The sequence below is a fragment of the Hemitrygon akajei genome, chromosome 30, assembly GCF_048418815.1.
Source record: "Hemitrygon akajei chromosome 30, sHemAka1.3, whole genome shotgun sequence".
NCBI lineage: Eukaryota > Metazoa > Chordata > Chondrichthyes > Myliobatiformes > Dasyatidae > Hemitrygon > Hemitrygon akajei.
In genome coordinates this window covers 40,253,678-40,269,723 of record NC_133153.1, presented here as the reverse complement: position 1 = coordinate 40,269,723, position 16,046 = coordinate 40,253,678, and the positions used below count along the sequence as shown (strand labels likewise).

Sequence of the window (16,046 nt, the reverse complement as noted above, 5' to 3'; positions counted from 1 at the left end):
GGGGGAGTGAATTTATTTGTGTTATTCATTACTAGGCCATGGTGGATATTGTTAAGGAGGATGTGAATTTTATTCAGCATCCAGGGGATATGATTTCATATCCCATTATGACAGCTGGGGACTTAAAGTTATTAAGTAAGTCTGGATTAGAAAGGATCCTGAAAGAATTGATCTTGTTCACAAATATCATCTGGGAAAAAGTCTCCCTGGCTGCTGTAATCTGGCCACGTGTGATCCAGACCCTGTGAAGGGTTAGTGAGTTGTGGGCTTGCCACGTTGGCATCGGAAGCATGGCAACACTCGCAGGCTGCCCTCAGCATGATTCTTGCTGCTTCGATTTGACGCAAGCGAAGCGATTCACTGCAGCCCACGCAAAGGTGTGTAGAAGGTGATAGGTGAGTGGGAAAGGTAAAGGGCTGGGGAGGAAGGAATCTGAGAGGAGAGGCGAGTGGACTGAAAGAGGAGGGGACCCGGGAGGAGGTGATAGGTGAGTCGTGATGAGAGGCCAGAATGGAAACATACTGTGAGCATTCACTGTATGTTTTGATATACATGTGACAAATCCTACCCTGACCTAATAGGGACATAATAAATTACTGATCCCGAGTGGGAAATTCTTTCGTTACAGCAGCAACATTTAAAAACACACTTAGTGTGTAGACTTAACGAATAATAGTATACACAATAATGTACAGATGTGCAATAATAATGTACGAAATAATAAAGTAGAGACTAATATACTATGATGTGTGTTCTCCTATTGCACAGAGATGAATTGTTGTTTGTTTATTGCATTTGGTAGGAAACATTTTCTTTAACGATCCTTGTGACAGAGGAGCTGAATGCGTTTGTTTGAAAGGTGCTCCACTGCTTATTCAGTTGGTCAAGATACTATCACAGGCTAAAAATCTTTGATACTGTTATTTGCTGATACTTCTTTGATTCTTCATTCTTGCTAGACACACGATAAATCTGTGTGGATCACTAATCACAAGCACAAGAGATTCTGTAGGTGCAGGAAATCCAGAGCAACACACCAAAATGCTGGAGGAACTCAGCAAGTCAGGCGGCATCAATGGAAATGAATTAACCCTTGACGTTTCGGCCCGAGACCCATTAGCAGGGCAGTTGTTTTGTGTGTGTAATGTTAACATCTGACAACAATTGATGAGCAATTAATGTCCTTGTGGTGGTTTGGAGGTTTGCATTCCTCAGTGACCCAGAGAGCTATGCTGGCTGGAGTCAGGGCTTAGTTTTGACCTGATTGGCATGGGTGACCCTACCAAGAGTCAAAGGGTAGAGGGCAAGACTGATTGGTCCACTGGTCCTCCAGGTTCGGGGGTTCAGCTCAGGGCCAACGACCTGATTGGTTAAACAAAACTGTTACAGAAACAGCTGTAAAGATTCCTTCTATATCTGAGTGCGACGGTATTTCTCAGTCTCCACCCAGGACTTGCACGGCTGAGTATGACAGTAGTGAGAACCAAGAGGAAGCTACTGACATGATGAAGGAAGCCCTGAACACTATCAGAGATGGGGGACCTTCATTGCTGCCTTAAACGCCAGCAGCACGACAGGCAGTACTGGGCTAACAATGTAGTAGTCAGTGTGAAATATTGATGGAATAGATATTATTGATGTGATTTGACACAAACGACATGTTTCACTATGTTCTGATGTACATGTGACAAATAAAGCTAATATTTACCCATACAATAGGACATGATGGGCTGACTAGCCTCCTTCCATTCTGTGGAATCAGAAATGCCCTTGTGCAGTAAGGGTGAGTGGAGGCAGGGAAGTTGAAATCAATGTTTGCAGGCAAGGAATTTGAAGTGATTGCATTTGATCTGTCTTAAATGTACAGGGTTTGACTTGCAGCTCTACAGCGCCATCTGCTGTTTGCAGACCAGGTTACTGTGACACAGAATACATCTGTACTGACAGCTGTGTAATATTAACATCAGACTGATTTACGAGCAATTAGTTCCAAGTCAGAGCTAATTATGTAGTAGTTAGTGTGATACATTACTGAGATTATTCATAGATGCTCCCTGTAAGGATGTGTTTGTTATTAGCTTTGATCACAAACTGGGGTGCAGTGTGGTCATCAACATGAGAGATTCTGCAGCTACGATATCTTGAGCAACACGCTCAAAATGCTGGAGGAACTCAGCAGGTCAGGCAGCGTCTATGGAGGGGAACAAACAGTCGACTTTTCGGTCCGAGACCTTCATCAGGTTTGGAAAGGAAGGAGACAGAAGCCAGAATGAGGAGGAGGAGGAGCACAAACCGGCAAGTGATAGGTGAGACCAGATGAAGGGGAAGGTGGGTGGATGAAGTAATAAGCTAGGAGGTGATAGGTGGAAGTGGTAAAGGGCTGGAGAGGAAGGAATCTGATAGGAGAGGACAGTGGACCAAAGGGAAGGAGGTGGGGAATCAGAGGGAGGTGATGGGCAGGTGAAGAGAAGAGGATTAGTAACTTAAAAACATCAAATTAATTCAAAGGAAGACACAGGTCCGAAGTGTAACTTCATGTTCACTTTAAGTGAGGCACGCACGTATCATATTGTAGAGTGATGATGCATGCAATTCATGTAGTTATACACATAACCTGCAATGAATTATTAAAATGAACAAGACTGCTTAATCAAACAATATATAACCATGAATACTCAAATATAAAATTGATGTCACTGCTTTTAAAGAGACATTTGTATAATATCCAGACCTCAGCACATTCCAAAGTTCTTGTAGTTAGGAAAGCAAGCTGTTTGTCATGTATACTTGTATATGGCATATAAAGCCATCCAGCCCATCGAGTTTGTACCTAGCATCAGTAATCTCAACATTACACATTTATTTCCCTGTACCTGTCCAAATGCCCTTCAGATTTTCTAATAGTATCTGCCTCCCACATCTCCTCCGGAATATTAGTAGGCTAAAAATCAATCCGTTCTGTGATACATTTATTTATACTTCAGATCCTCGTTCTTGCTAGACACAGAGTGCATCTGTATGGACAGCTGTTTGTGTGTATTATTAACATCAGACAGCTGATTTACAAGCAATTAGTTCTAAGTCCCAGCTAATTATACAGTAGTCAGTGTGAAATGGTACTGATGTGATTTGACACAAATGCCGCATTTCACTATGTTCCGATGAACAAGTGACAAAGATCTTTATCTTTAGACTTCTGGTTTTCTGGTATTTCTGAAGAATTGGGGGTGTTGTGGACAGCGAGGAAGGGTATCAAAGCTTGCAGCAGGCTCTGGACCAGTTGGGAAAATGAACTGAAATGTGGCAGATGGAATTTCATGCAGACAAGCGTGAGCCATTGCACCTTGCAAGGACAAACCAGGGCAGTACCTGCACCGTGAGTGGTAGGGCATCAGGGACTGTGGTAACTCAAAGGAACCTGGGAATACAGATCCATAATTCCTTGAAAGTAGCGTCACAAGTAGATAGGGTTGTAAAGAGAGCTTTTGGTACGTTGGCCTTTATAAATCGAAGCATTGAGCACAGGAGTTCGGATCTTAGGTTGGAGTTGCATAAGATGTTCAAGCCTAATTTGGAGTATTGGAAAAATATCAGTAAGAGTGGAAGAGTGCAGAGAAGATTTACAAGGATGTTACTGAGACTTGATTCCCTGAGTCACAGGGAAAGGTTGAGAATGAGGAGAGATCTTACAGGTATACAAAGTTATGAGGGATAATCACGTGCAGGCTTTTCCCCCTCAGGGTCGGTGAGAATAGAACTCTAGGTAGTAGGTTTAGGGTGGAAGTTGAAATATTTAGAGGGAACCTGAGGGGGAAATTCACTGTGAGGATGGTATGAGTGTGAACAGTCCTCAAGTGTGGCTGCACATTCCAGGGCGATCGTAGCCTATTCAGTTGAACAATAGGCAGCCAACGTACAACAACAACAAAATAAACCCCTTTCTCTCACTTACACTCATGCACACTCACACTCACTTCCAGCTCCAGGCCTCGGACCTCCTGACCGTGGCCCCAGACTTGCTGACCCGAGACCTCCAACCTCGACTTGCTGATGTCCGGGTTTCGACCTCTGGTCTTTTGCCCTGAGGAGTCGCTGCCCTCTGAGCTCCATATCAAGGTGGGCTGACACATGGCAGTGACTTCCACGTGTACCTGCAGTGTCTTTCCGGGTGGAAGAAGTCAGAACTCCGGGATATCTGTTGTGTGGACTGGTACACGAATGACCCTAACTATTGTGTTGCCATGGGCACCCGTTACTAAGGTGTTCACAATTACTTTGCTGTCAATTCCATTTCCTTGCAAATCCCTGTTTCCCCAAGAGTAGGAGAACCAGAATATGGCAGAAGTAAGTCTACTGCAATAGTTGTAATAGATGAAGGGGAATAAACTATTCCAGGTTCAGGACCAGTTATTCCCCCTGAACCACCAGTAGGGATAACTTCACTAGCCCCATCACTGAACTGTTCCCACACCCGATGGACTTGCTTTCAAGAAGTCTTCATCTCATGTTATTGATATTTATTTATTTATGATTACTATTATTATTTTCCCCTTTTATATTTGGAGTTTGTTGTCCTTTGCTCGTTGGTTGTTTGTATGTCCTGTTGGGTGTGGTCTTCCATTGATTCTATTGTGTTTCTTGTAATTACTGTGAATGCCTGCAAGAAAATGAATCTCAGGCTTATATATGGTGACGTGTACGTGCTTTGATAATAAGTTGACTTTGAATTTGGTGTTCATAATTATGCTGCTGACATTTTGCCTTTTCTTTTCTCCACAGCGAGAGAATCAAGTATGAAATTACACCCACCGTCGCAGGTAAGATGTGAAAAGTAATACAGTCATAGCTTTTGGAAATATGAAATTAAAAAAGAAAGCATTGGGCATGCTCAGCAGGTCAGGCAGCATCTGTGGAGAGGGAAGCAGATGGTATTTCAGGCTAAGTTGAGTCAACTGGGTTTCTCTCTCTACAGATGCTGCCTGACTTGCTGAGTATATCCAGTACTTCCTGTTCTCATTCTGGTTCTGTTTGTTTGCTGAATTAACTCTCAGCACATCCATGGAACTGATGGGTTGATGACGTTTGTGTGTGATTAATCTGTTAATGAGGAGTGGTTGTTCCACATGAGCTAAGGCATTATGCTAAGAAGGAACTGAGAGAATTCTTGGTCCAGGTAGAGCAGTCTAAGGCAATAGGCAACTGGGCTCTTTGAATTTCATGTGGACCGTAATTGTACAAAGGACTCAGACGTACATGCTTTTGGTTACATCTCTTCCTTTGCGTTCCCCAACCTCAGGTGCGTCCCTCTCCCTGTCCTTGTGCTGTCCCCTTGCCCTTCTCATCCCCGATCTGGCACCTTCCCTTCCCCCTAATCGTGTCCTACGCTCCCCCCCCCCCCACTACTTGCCCCTCCCTTCATGTCTGATCCAGTGCTCCTCCAGACACTCGGGGCGGGGCACGGGGGGAGTGCAGTGGATGAATTTTGATTGCACTCTCTGGTGCTGGGGCGCAGGACGATTGACCCTGAGTTACCAATTCATGTTCCACTAGAGCAGCACAGAAATTTAAATACAAGTAATTAAATAAATCTGGATGTTAAAAGCTAGTCTCTGTGTACACAGAACAGAACAATACAGCACAGTACAGGCTGTTCGGCTCACGATCTTGTGCCAACGCTTTAATCTGCTCCGTGATCAATCGAAGCCTTCCCTCCCATGTGACCCTCCATTTTCCTTCCATCCATTGTCTTGTCTTAGAGTCCGTTAAAAGTTCCTAGTGTTCCTAGTGGGTCTCACGACCAGACTATGTAACAGTTTCTTCCCCCAAGCTATCAGACTCCTCAATACCCAGAGCCTGGACTGACACCTTGCCCTACTGTCCTGTTTATTATTTATTGTAATGCCTGCACTGTTTTGTGCACTTTATGCAGTCCTGAGTAGGTCTGTAGTCTAGTGTAGTTGTTTTTTTACGTAGTTCAGTCTAGTTTTTGTATTGTGTCGTGTAACACCATGGTCCTGAAAAAGTTGTCTCAGTTTTACTATGTACTGTACATAGCAGTTATGGTCAAAATGACAATAAAAGTGACTTGACTTGACCTGCCTCTGCCACCACCTCTGGCAGGGTGTTCCGTTCACCCACCACTCTCTGTGCGAGTGAAAAACCCTCCGATAGACCCCCCCCCCCCCTCCACTATACTTTCCTCCAATCACCTTAAAATGATGCCACCTCATATTAGCCATTTCCACCCTGGGAAGAAGTCTCTGGCTCTCCACTCGATCTGTGCCTCTTATCATGTACACCTCGATTGAGTCACCTCTTATCCTCCTTCGCTCTAGTGAAAAAAGCTTTAGTTCGCTCAAACTATCCTGAGGACATGCAGTGTAATCCAGGCAGCATTCTGGTAAATCTCCTCTGCACCCGCTTTAACCCTCACATCCTTCCCTAAATGAAATGACCAGAAGTGAACACAATACTCCCCAGTGTGGTGTAACCAGGGTTTTATAGAGCTGTAACGTTACCTTGATAGGAGTGACAAGGGATATGTAGAAATGGACAACATACTTAGTGGCCACTGACTGTATGTTTGTGGTCTTCTGCTGCTGTAGCCCATCCACTTCAAGGTTCGACGTGTTGTGTGTTCAGAGATGTTCTTCTGCACGCCACTGTTGTAATGTGTGGTTATTTGAGTTACTGTCCACCTTCCTGTTGACTTGAACCAGTCTGGTCATTCTCTGACCTCTTTCATTAACAAGGTGTTTTCACCCACAGAACTGCTGCTTGCTAGATGTTTTTTTTGTTTCTCACACTGTTGTCTGTAAACTCTAGAGACCATTGTATGTGAAAAGCCCAGGAGATCAGTTTCTGATGTACTCAAACCACCCCATCTGGCACCAACAGTCATTCCATCGTCAAAGTGATTTAGATCTCATTTCTTCCTCACTTTGATGTTTGGTCTGAACACCAGCTGATCCTTTTGACCTCGTCTGCATGCTTTTATGCATTGAGTTGCTGCCACATGATTGGCTGATTAGATATTTGCATTAACGAACAGGTTCAAATGGTTCAGTTTAGTATCAGAGAATGTATACAATGTATGCCCAGAGACATCCACGAAACAAGAACCCCCAGAGAATGAGTGGTAGTAATATCCCCCCTGGCCCTGCTCCCACGCGCCAGCAGAAGCGCCGCCACTCCTCGTGACAATGTCTGCGTGCTTTTCTGTATTCACCGATTAGATGTTTGCATTAACGAGCGGGTGTACGGGTGTACCTGATGAAATGGCTACAGAGTGTCAGTTCCAGTCTTTCTAGTGATGTTCACACATTGCAATTTTCCATGTTACTGAAGGAGGCCATTTTGCCCATTGAGTTTAGACTGGCCCTCGGAGCAATCACATCCCTCCCCCCCATTTATTACCAGGTAACTTTCTGTACCCATTGCCTTCCCTTTCTGCTGTCGGCCATCTACGTGATAGACAATTTACGCCCGCCGTTCAGTCCGCTGACCCACTCACTTTTGGGATGTGGGAGGAACCCAGAGCCCACGATGTCACAGACAAAACTTTCCAACTCCACGCAGACCACTCTGGAGATCGGGAGTGAATCCAAGTTGCTGGGACCATGAGTTGGCATCACTACCACCATGGGCACTAGCCTCCCCACCATCAAGGGCGTCTTCAAAAGGCGGCATCCATCAATAAAGACCCCCCATCAGCCAGGACATGCCCGCTTCTCATTGCTACCATCAAGGAGGAGGTGCAAGAACCTGAAGACACACACTCAGTGTTTCAGGAACAGCTTTTTTCCCTCTGCCATCAGATGTCTGAATTGATCATTAGTCTGCATACACAACTTCACTATTTTGCTCACTTTTTCCACTACATATTTATTTTTTAATAAATGTTTGTTTTTAATTGAGGGACAGCACTGAATAGGCCCTTCCAGCCATTTAAGCTGGGCCACCCAGCAACCCCCCCCCCCCCCCCCCCCCCGGCATTTTGACCTTAGCCTAATCGCAGGTTAATTTGCAATGACTAATTAAGTTTCCGACTGACGTGTCTTTGGACTGTGGGAGGAAACCGGAGCACTGGAAGGAAACCCATGTGGTCAAAGGGAGAATGTACAAACTTCCTGACAACGGTGGGAGCTGAACCTGGATCTCTGGTACTGCTAGCCACTGTACTGAGCTTATTGTAACATCAGATTTATTTCATATATTGCACTTATTTCTGCAACAACATGACGTATGTCAAGTGATTTAAAAAAAATCTGATTCAGATCATAAACACAGGAGATCCTGCAGATGCTGGAAATCCAGAGCAACACACATAAAATGCTGGAGGAACTCAACAGGTCAAGCTGCATCTATGAAAGTGAATAAAAAGTCGACATTTTGGGCTGAGGCCCTTCATCAGGACTGGAAAAGGGGCAGGGGGAACGGCAGGATAAAAAGGTGGAGGGGGAGGGGAAGGAGGATAGCTAGAAGGTGATAGGTGAAGCCAGGTGGGTAGGGAAGGTAAAGGGCTGGAGAGGAAGGAACCTGGTAGGAGAAGACTGCAGACAATAGGAGAAAGGGAAGGAGGAGAGGAGGAGGTTATTCTGGCATCTTTCTCTCTTCCTTTCCAGTCACCATGAAGCAACTTGGCCTGGAACATCGAATGTTTATTCCCTCTCCATAGATGCTGCCTGATCTGCCGAGTCCCTCCAGCATTGTGTTGTTCTGATTCATACACCTGCTCTGCCACTATGATGCTTGTATGAATTAATTTTACCAATCTAAATGATGCCAGCCACCTCTCTTGGATACCTAGTGGTTTTAAAGATTACTTTCTGCAGCTGCAAATATTTTTGTCCTGGTAATTGTCCAGCAGTAAGCCACTTCACCTGAAAATTGGTTCCTGATGAAAATTCTTGCAGTAATGTCCCATCTGTAGGTAATTACAGCTGACAACTAACCTCTCATTTAGCTGTTCGACACGCAGCCTCTCCTGTTGTTTTCAGAACTAACATGGGGGAAATTTGAGTATGCTGGAGCGGAAGGCGGACAGGAAAGATGATTGCATTTCAATCTGTGTTTAGAAAGGCATGATTAAGTGAATAGTTATCTCAGTAAATATTGCGCAAGGTCATTGCCAGGTTCTTGGGAAGAAGTGATCGTCCCAAAAACTCTCTGTCAATCTCCAAGTTGAGGAGAAGCCAGAGTGTTCCCACACTGGATGACCAGAAGACTAAAAGCAGTATGATTAACATCAGCAGTGAAGCCTGTTTAAAAACTAACTATAGAACATTACAGCAGGTTCTGGACCTTCAACCCATGATGTGCCGAGGCTTTAACCTCCTAAGACCAGTCTAACCTTTCCCTCCTACAAGGCCTCCCATTCTCTATCATACATGTGTCTAAAAAGAGCTTCTTAATAGTCCATAATGTATCTGCCTTTACCATCACCCCTGGTAGGGCGTTCCAAGCACTCACCACTCTCTATGTAAAAAAAGTTTACCTCTGATATCCCCCCCCCCCCCCCCCCCCCCATACGTTCCTGCAATCACCTTAAAATATTATCCATTTCCACCTTGGGAAAAAGTTTCTCTCCGCTCGATCTGTGCCTCTTATCATCTGGTACACCATTGGTTGGAGAAGCTGAGCGTATCGAACCGCCACTGTGGAAGGAAAGGAACTGTCGACGTTTCAGGTTGGAAGTCTGCTACGCAATTTGAACAGAAATGGCACCCATTTATTTCTCCCCACAGATGCTGCTCGACACGTTGAGCTCATCCAGTGGATTGTCGCTCCAGATTCCAGTCCCTTCTGTTTCACAGGCTGCCATGTAGCCTGCACAGTTTTCCTGGGGTCTCAGATGGCATTTGCAAAGTTAAAGGAACCAGATCTGCTCCAGGTTTCGCAGATTTCCGAAAACTTGTGTGGATCCTGAGCAATGCCACAAGCTGGTGGGGCAGCATCTATGATGGGTTCCCACTCTAGGGTTCACGGACCCCTTGCTTAGTGGCATTAAAAAGTCTGGGAGCCTCTGAGCTGTGGAAAGGAATAAAGTTTTGAGCTGAGACTTCGTCAGGACTGGAAAGAAAGGCAGAAGAAGGTGGGGTGGGAATATAAACTAGATGGTGGTAGGTGAGACCAAGTGACGGGGAAGATAGATAGGTGGGTGGGGAAGGGTGTGAAGTAAGAAACTGGGAGATGATAGATGGTGAAGGCCATGGGGTGAGGAAGTAGGAATCTGACAGGAGAGTGGAGTGAACTGTGGGTGAAAGGGGCACCAGCTGGAAGTGCTCTCAACTGTGAGCATTATCTGCAGACTCACTGTCCTCGCCCTTGCGTGTCTCTCTGTCCATCCATTATCAATGAAGAAATTACATTTTTGGATGGAAATGGAGAACCAGTAGAATACCAAGTCCTTGACATTGAAAATACTGTAATTCTCAGAGATGCCTAACCCCACAGCTCAGTGTCAACACTACTACTATTGAAAGCACTGACCAAAAGGCTTCCAGCACTGCAGGATTATGTATCAACTCAGAAACTGACAGACCAGATGGGTCAAATGGCCTCTTTCTGTGCTGTACTGCTCTCTGACTCTGAAGTTGAGGGCCAGCAGTGGTTCCTGTGGTATGCAGCTGTTTTAAGCAACGCTACCCCGAGAATGAGCTGCTCTTTCCCACTCTATTTTCTGACGACCCAAAATGTCACAACCTTTAATTTTGCTCAATAGACTACTGCTGGGTGGTGGGGTCTCTACCAAAGGTGCTCCTTCCCTCCACTAGACTGCAGGTCACCCTCGGGCAGGGTGTAGCACCTGCTTAGCCCCCGATTGGGGTCATGTGAAGCCATGGGAGCAGATGGTGGATAGTCGTATGAGCAACCGGTGCATATCACAAGTCCTGGTTATGCGACCACTAATGCCAGGCAGACAATCTCTAAAGAGTATTGATAATGACTGGGGTCACCCATCTTGTAAACTTACTGCCTAGAAGAAGGGAATGGCAAACCACTTGTGTTGAGAAATTTGCCCAGAGCAATCGTGGTCATGGAAAGACCGTGATCACCAACTCAGAAGACGCGGCACGTAATGATGACATCATACGACACGGCACGTAATGATGATGATGAGGTTGACAATTTCACTGCTCAGATGAGCAGCCGATGTAATGAAAGTTCTTTCACCCCAGTTCTTGTCTTTTTCCCTCCTCCCTTTGGACAAAGACACAAAATGTTGGGAACATGTACCACCAGACTCAATGATAGCTGCTGTCCTGCTAGTAAGACTCCTGAATGGACTTCTTGTACAATAGAGATAAACTCCTGATCATACGACACCGCACATAAAGATGAGTCTATTGTATGATATCTGGTCAAAGTCCTTCTTAAAATCCAAAATGATACCTTCAATGACTCTCTCTTTTATAGCCCCTGCTACTTACAAATTTAGAAGGTATAAAGGGTTGGCGAGACATGTTTTCTGTTTTGAAACCATGCCCAGTCATCTTGTTTCTCTCTGAATGCCCTGAGACTGCACCTTAGAAATAGATTCCAATGAGTCAGAGTTTGATAGAATGAAAACAGGCCATTCAGCCCACTGTGTCCATCCCAACCCTTCTGCCCAACTACATTAATCCCATTGGTCCCTATTAGGACCACATTCTTATGCATTGCTCTTTTAAACACCTGTCTAAATATCTCTTCACTCCAGTTATTGTATCTGATACCACCACTTCCTCTGGCAGCAAGTTCCAAATATCAGTCACTGTTCAAAAATAAAGTTTCCCCTCAAATCTCCCTTAAAACTCCTTCCTCTCACCTTAAATATATACGTGGAGTACGTGTTAACAGAGACAGCAGCGTATATGGAAGAAAAATATAAGGCTTGGATGACACATCATCTGCACAGCATCTGTTTTCGGTTTGCAACCAGAGCTATAATTATCAATACCTAATCTCCTGCTGCAGCACTGATTCATCATTGAGATAGACCGGGGAAAGGCCATGTAAAATGCTATCTGAATATTTATATTGCTGAGTCCTTTCACTGCTCTGTCTCATGTAAATCAGTGCACGCCGGCTGAAAACCTGCTTAAAGATGAGTTTTATTTGTCGTATGAGTCATTTGAGTCAGTGACCAACGTGGTCTGAGGTTGTGCTGGGGGCAGCCTGCAAGTGTTGCCATGCTTCTGGTGCCAGTGTGACATGACCACAGCTTACTCATCCTAACACGGTCTTCGGACTGTGGGAGGAAACCGGGGATCCAGAGGAAAGCCACGCAGTCACGGGGAGAAGGCGCAAACTCCTTACAGACAGCGTAAACACGAATTCTGCTGATGCTGGAAATCCAAAGCGACACATACAAGGTGCTGGAGGAACTCAGCAAGTCAGGCAGCATTGATGGAAATGATTAGACAGTGGACGTTTCAGCTTTTTATTGATCTCCATCGATGCTGCCTGACTTGCTGAACTCCTCCAGCACTTTGTGTGTGTTTCTCATGGGTAACAGTGGGAATTGAGCCCCAGTGTACAGCTGATTCCAAAAAAGTTGCACTAAACTATATGCTGCCCTGTTTGTCTCAACACTGGAAAATGGTGTATTTGAGGAAAGTGACTGCAATCTTGTTTTCCTTAAATGTGGTTTTATATTTTTAAAAAAATCACTTTGACAGGCTGCTGAAATGCCACAGAAGTTAGACGCAAGACATCATCCAGCTGAAACCAGTTTGCTATCCAGTCAGAAGGAGCAGCGCTCCATAAAGGTATGATTATGTTAATGCCTTCTGTGAACAACCAACATTTTTGTAAGCAAAATTACAGTCCATGGGGCGGGGGGGGGGGCGCAATTTCGGTGAGCTAAACAGCTCCTTGGGGCGGTGAGGAAGGGCGGAACAACACACTCGACCCACAAAAGAAAGTCAATTTATTATCAAAGTATGTATATGTCACTGTATACCACCTTGTGATTCATTTTCTTGCAGGCATTCACAGTAGGACAATAGAATCAATGGTAAAACTAAACATAAGCACAGAGTGACAATCAATGTGCAAAAGACTTAACTGTGCAAATAAAGTATAATAAATCAGTAAATAAGGCTGAGACAGTGAGCTTCAGTCCTTGAAAGTGAGTCCCCAATCTCCTCCCCAACACCCACCATTCCCATTTGGACCTCACTCCTCCCTCCTGCACTCTGTTGGTTTATTACTGTCACATGTACCAAGATACAGTTTAAAATCTTCTCTTGCATAATCATGCAGATTGAATCGTTACACAGTGCTCCCAGCTAGAATAAGGTAAAGAATTCAAGTCCGATATCCATGGGATAGAAGCTGTCGTAGACCCTGGTGGTATGGGCTTCTGTATCTTTTGTCTGATGGACGAGGGGAGAAGGAAGAACGTCCAGGGTCTGGAGAGTCTTCGATTATGCTGGCTGCTTTCCTGAGGCAGTGTCCATGAAGGGGAGGCTGCTTTCTGTGATGTGAGAGCTGTGTCCACAGCTCTCTGGTCACTTGCTGAGCAGTTGCCAACCCAAGCCATTATGCAACCAGGCAGAAAACTTTCTATGATGCCTCAGTAAAAATTGGTAAGAGGGACAGAGATGCCAAATTTCTTATCTGGTTCCATCATCTTCAGCCCTCTGTTAGCTCCACCTGTTTTAGTCTCAGTCTCCCATACCTGGCTCCATCTGCCCACTAGCTCCTCAGCTGGATCCATCTATTTCTTTCCAGTTCCTGCCTCACCTCTTCAGATAGATAGTTAGATTTATTTATTTATTACGTGTACATGATGCATCATTTTGTGTTGACAGCCAACAAAATCTGAGGATGTGCTAAGGGAAGCCCACAAGTGCCTTAAAGAGAATGCTGGCTATCTCACCTGTAGACAGTACATTCTCAGTCCTGATGCAGGGTCTCGGCCACCACAGATGCGGCCTAGCCCCGTTGAGTTCCTCTAGCAATTCGATTTGTTTTTGCTCTGGATCCCAGCACACTTGTCCCTCTTTTTATTTGAGTAGGAGATTGGCTCCTAGATTTGAACCAACATCAACCAATTCTCAACTTCAGATTCAAGATTGTTTTTTTTTGGTCATTCTTCAGTACACAAGTGTAAATGATAACAAAATGATTTTTTAAAAACTCTGGATCTGATGTAGCATATTTTTTTAAAAAGCACAAGCATAGAAAAATACAATTCATAAAACCAAAATGGCACCATAACTTTAAAAACAACCCTATAGAACAAGTAACTGTTATACACAATGACTGTTTGTATGCACGTTGTGATGCTGGGTGATGTAAATGTGGTGGGGGTGGGTTTGTAGGTGGAGGTGAAGCCACTGCTTTTGAGTCCGGTGGTACTGGTGTCGATTCCTCCCGATGGGAGTAGGACAAACAGTCTATAAGCAGGTTGGGTGGGATCCTTTACGGTATTGCTAGCCTTTTTCTGTCATGTCCTTCATGCCATGGGCAGTTATAACTACCCTTGGTGGAGCCCAGCGATGGGTAATTGCCCAGATCCAGTTCTTTCCCTTGTGACGTCTACTCGCCCAGCCCCGGACCCACTGTATGGATAAATTCTCTTTTTCGTCTAATTGTCCCCAGGAGCTTCAGAGTGAAAATGAAGATCTTAAGGGAAAGTTGAGAAAACTCCATCACGAGCAGAAGATCTTCCTGGAGAGGGTGAGCGGACTTCAGAAACAACTGAACCAGGTGTGTCACCAGTAATCTGATTTTGAGTAGAGCCTTCAATAAGGAAAATAATATGGTTGGGTGCGTCACAGGAACCTTGTTAAACAACATTTAACACTGATCTACAAAGGGATAAAGGAAAATTGTCAACAGATTGATTAAGGAGGTAGGTTTTCATGGGGAGAATTGGTAGAGACAGACAGGATTAGAGAGAAAATTTTGGAACTTTGAGCAGGACTTCTGAAGGTATGGACATCAGTGATGCAGCAATTAAAATGTGATTAAGGTGAGCCAGTCTTAAGTAGCACAGATGCTGTAGGAATGAGGAAATTGGCATCAAGGGGGATAAGAAAAAAAATGGCCAACCATTTAAATTTGACTCCCCATTCTCATTCTGACATGTTGGTCCATGGCCCCTTCTACTACCACAATGAGGCCACCCTTAGCTTGGAGAAGCATCACCTCGTATTCAGCATGAACTTTGATCTGTTTAACTTATGGTAATCTCTCCCCTCTCCCGCTTTTTTTCCATTCCATTCTGGCTTCCCTCTTACCCCTCCTCTTCGCTTCACTATTTTGTCACCTCACTCTGGTACCCCTTGTCCTTCCCGTTCTCCCATGGTTCACTGTCCTCTCCTGTCAGATTCCTCCTCCAGCCCTTTTCCTCCCAGCTTCTCACTTCGTCACCCCTCCCCCACTTGCCTACCTTCCCCCTCGCCTGCTTTCACCTATCCCCTGCCAGTCTATACTCCTCCCTCCTCTCCCCGACTGCTTATTCTGTTTGTACAGTCTGTACTCCTCCGTCCTCTCCCCTCCTGCTTATTCTGGCTTCTGCTGCCTTTCTTCCCAGTCCTGATGAAGAGCACTGGCTGGAAATGGCAAATGTTTATCCTTTTCCACAGATGCTGCCTGATCTGAGTTCCTTCAGCATTACAGACCATAAGACATAGGAGCAGAATGAGACCATTTGGCCCATCTAGTCTACCCTGCCATTCCATTTTGGCTGATTTATTATCCCCCCCCCCCAACCCCATTCTCCAGCCTTCATCCCGTAGTCTTCGACACCCTGACTAATCAAGAATCTATCAACTGCCATTTTAAATATACCACTGACCTGGCCTCCACAGCTGCCTGTGGCAATGAATTCCACAAGCTCACCACTCTCTGGCTGAAGAAAGTCCTCCTCACCTCTGTTCTAAATGGACGCCCCTCTATTCTGAGGCTGTGTCCTCTGGTCTTAGGCTCCCCCACCATAGGAAACATCCTCTACATGTCCCCTCTATGTAGGCCTATGTAGAATTTGATGTGGGCGAAGAGTTTAGAAGGTTTTAAGTTTATTGTGAGGAGTGTATTGGGATGTAGGTATT

At 45.0% G+C, this 16,046-nt stretch overlaps 1 protein-coding gene across 6 annotated transcripts in view; it reads left to right on the top strand.

Moving 5' to 3' along the window:
* The window catches only part of uacaa (uveal autoantigen with coiled-coil domains and ankyrin repeats a), a 187,580-nt gene that overhangs the window by 139,287 nt on the left and 32,247 nt on the right, over positions 1 to 16,046 (top strand). For all 6 annotated transcript variants that reach the window (XM_073032667.1, XM_073032666.1, XM_073032665.1 and 3 more), the window contains exons 9-11: positions 4,780 to 4,817; positions 12,663 to 12,752; positions 14,593 to 14,700. In XM_073032667.1, the coding sequence (XP_072888768.1) occupies positions 4,780 to 4,817; positions 12,663 to 12,752; positions 14,593 to 14,700 (236 nt within the window). The remainder of the gene's footprint in view (positions 1 to 4,779; positions 4,818 to 12,662; positions 12,753 to 14,592; positions 14,701 to 16,046) is intronic.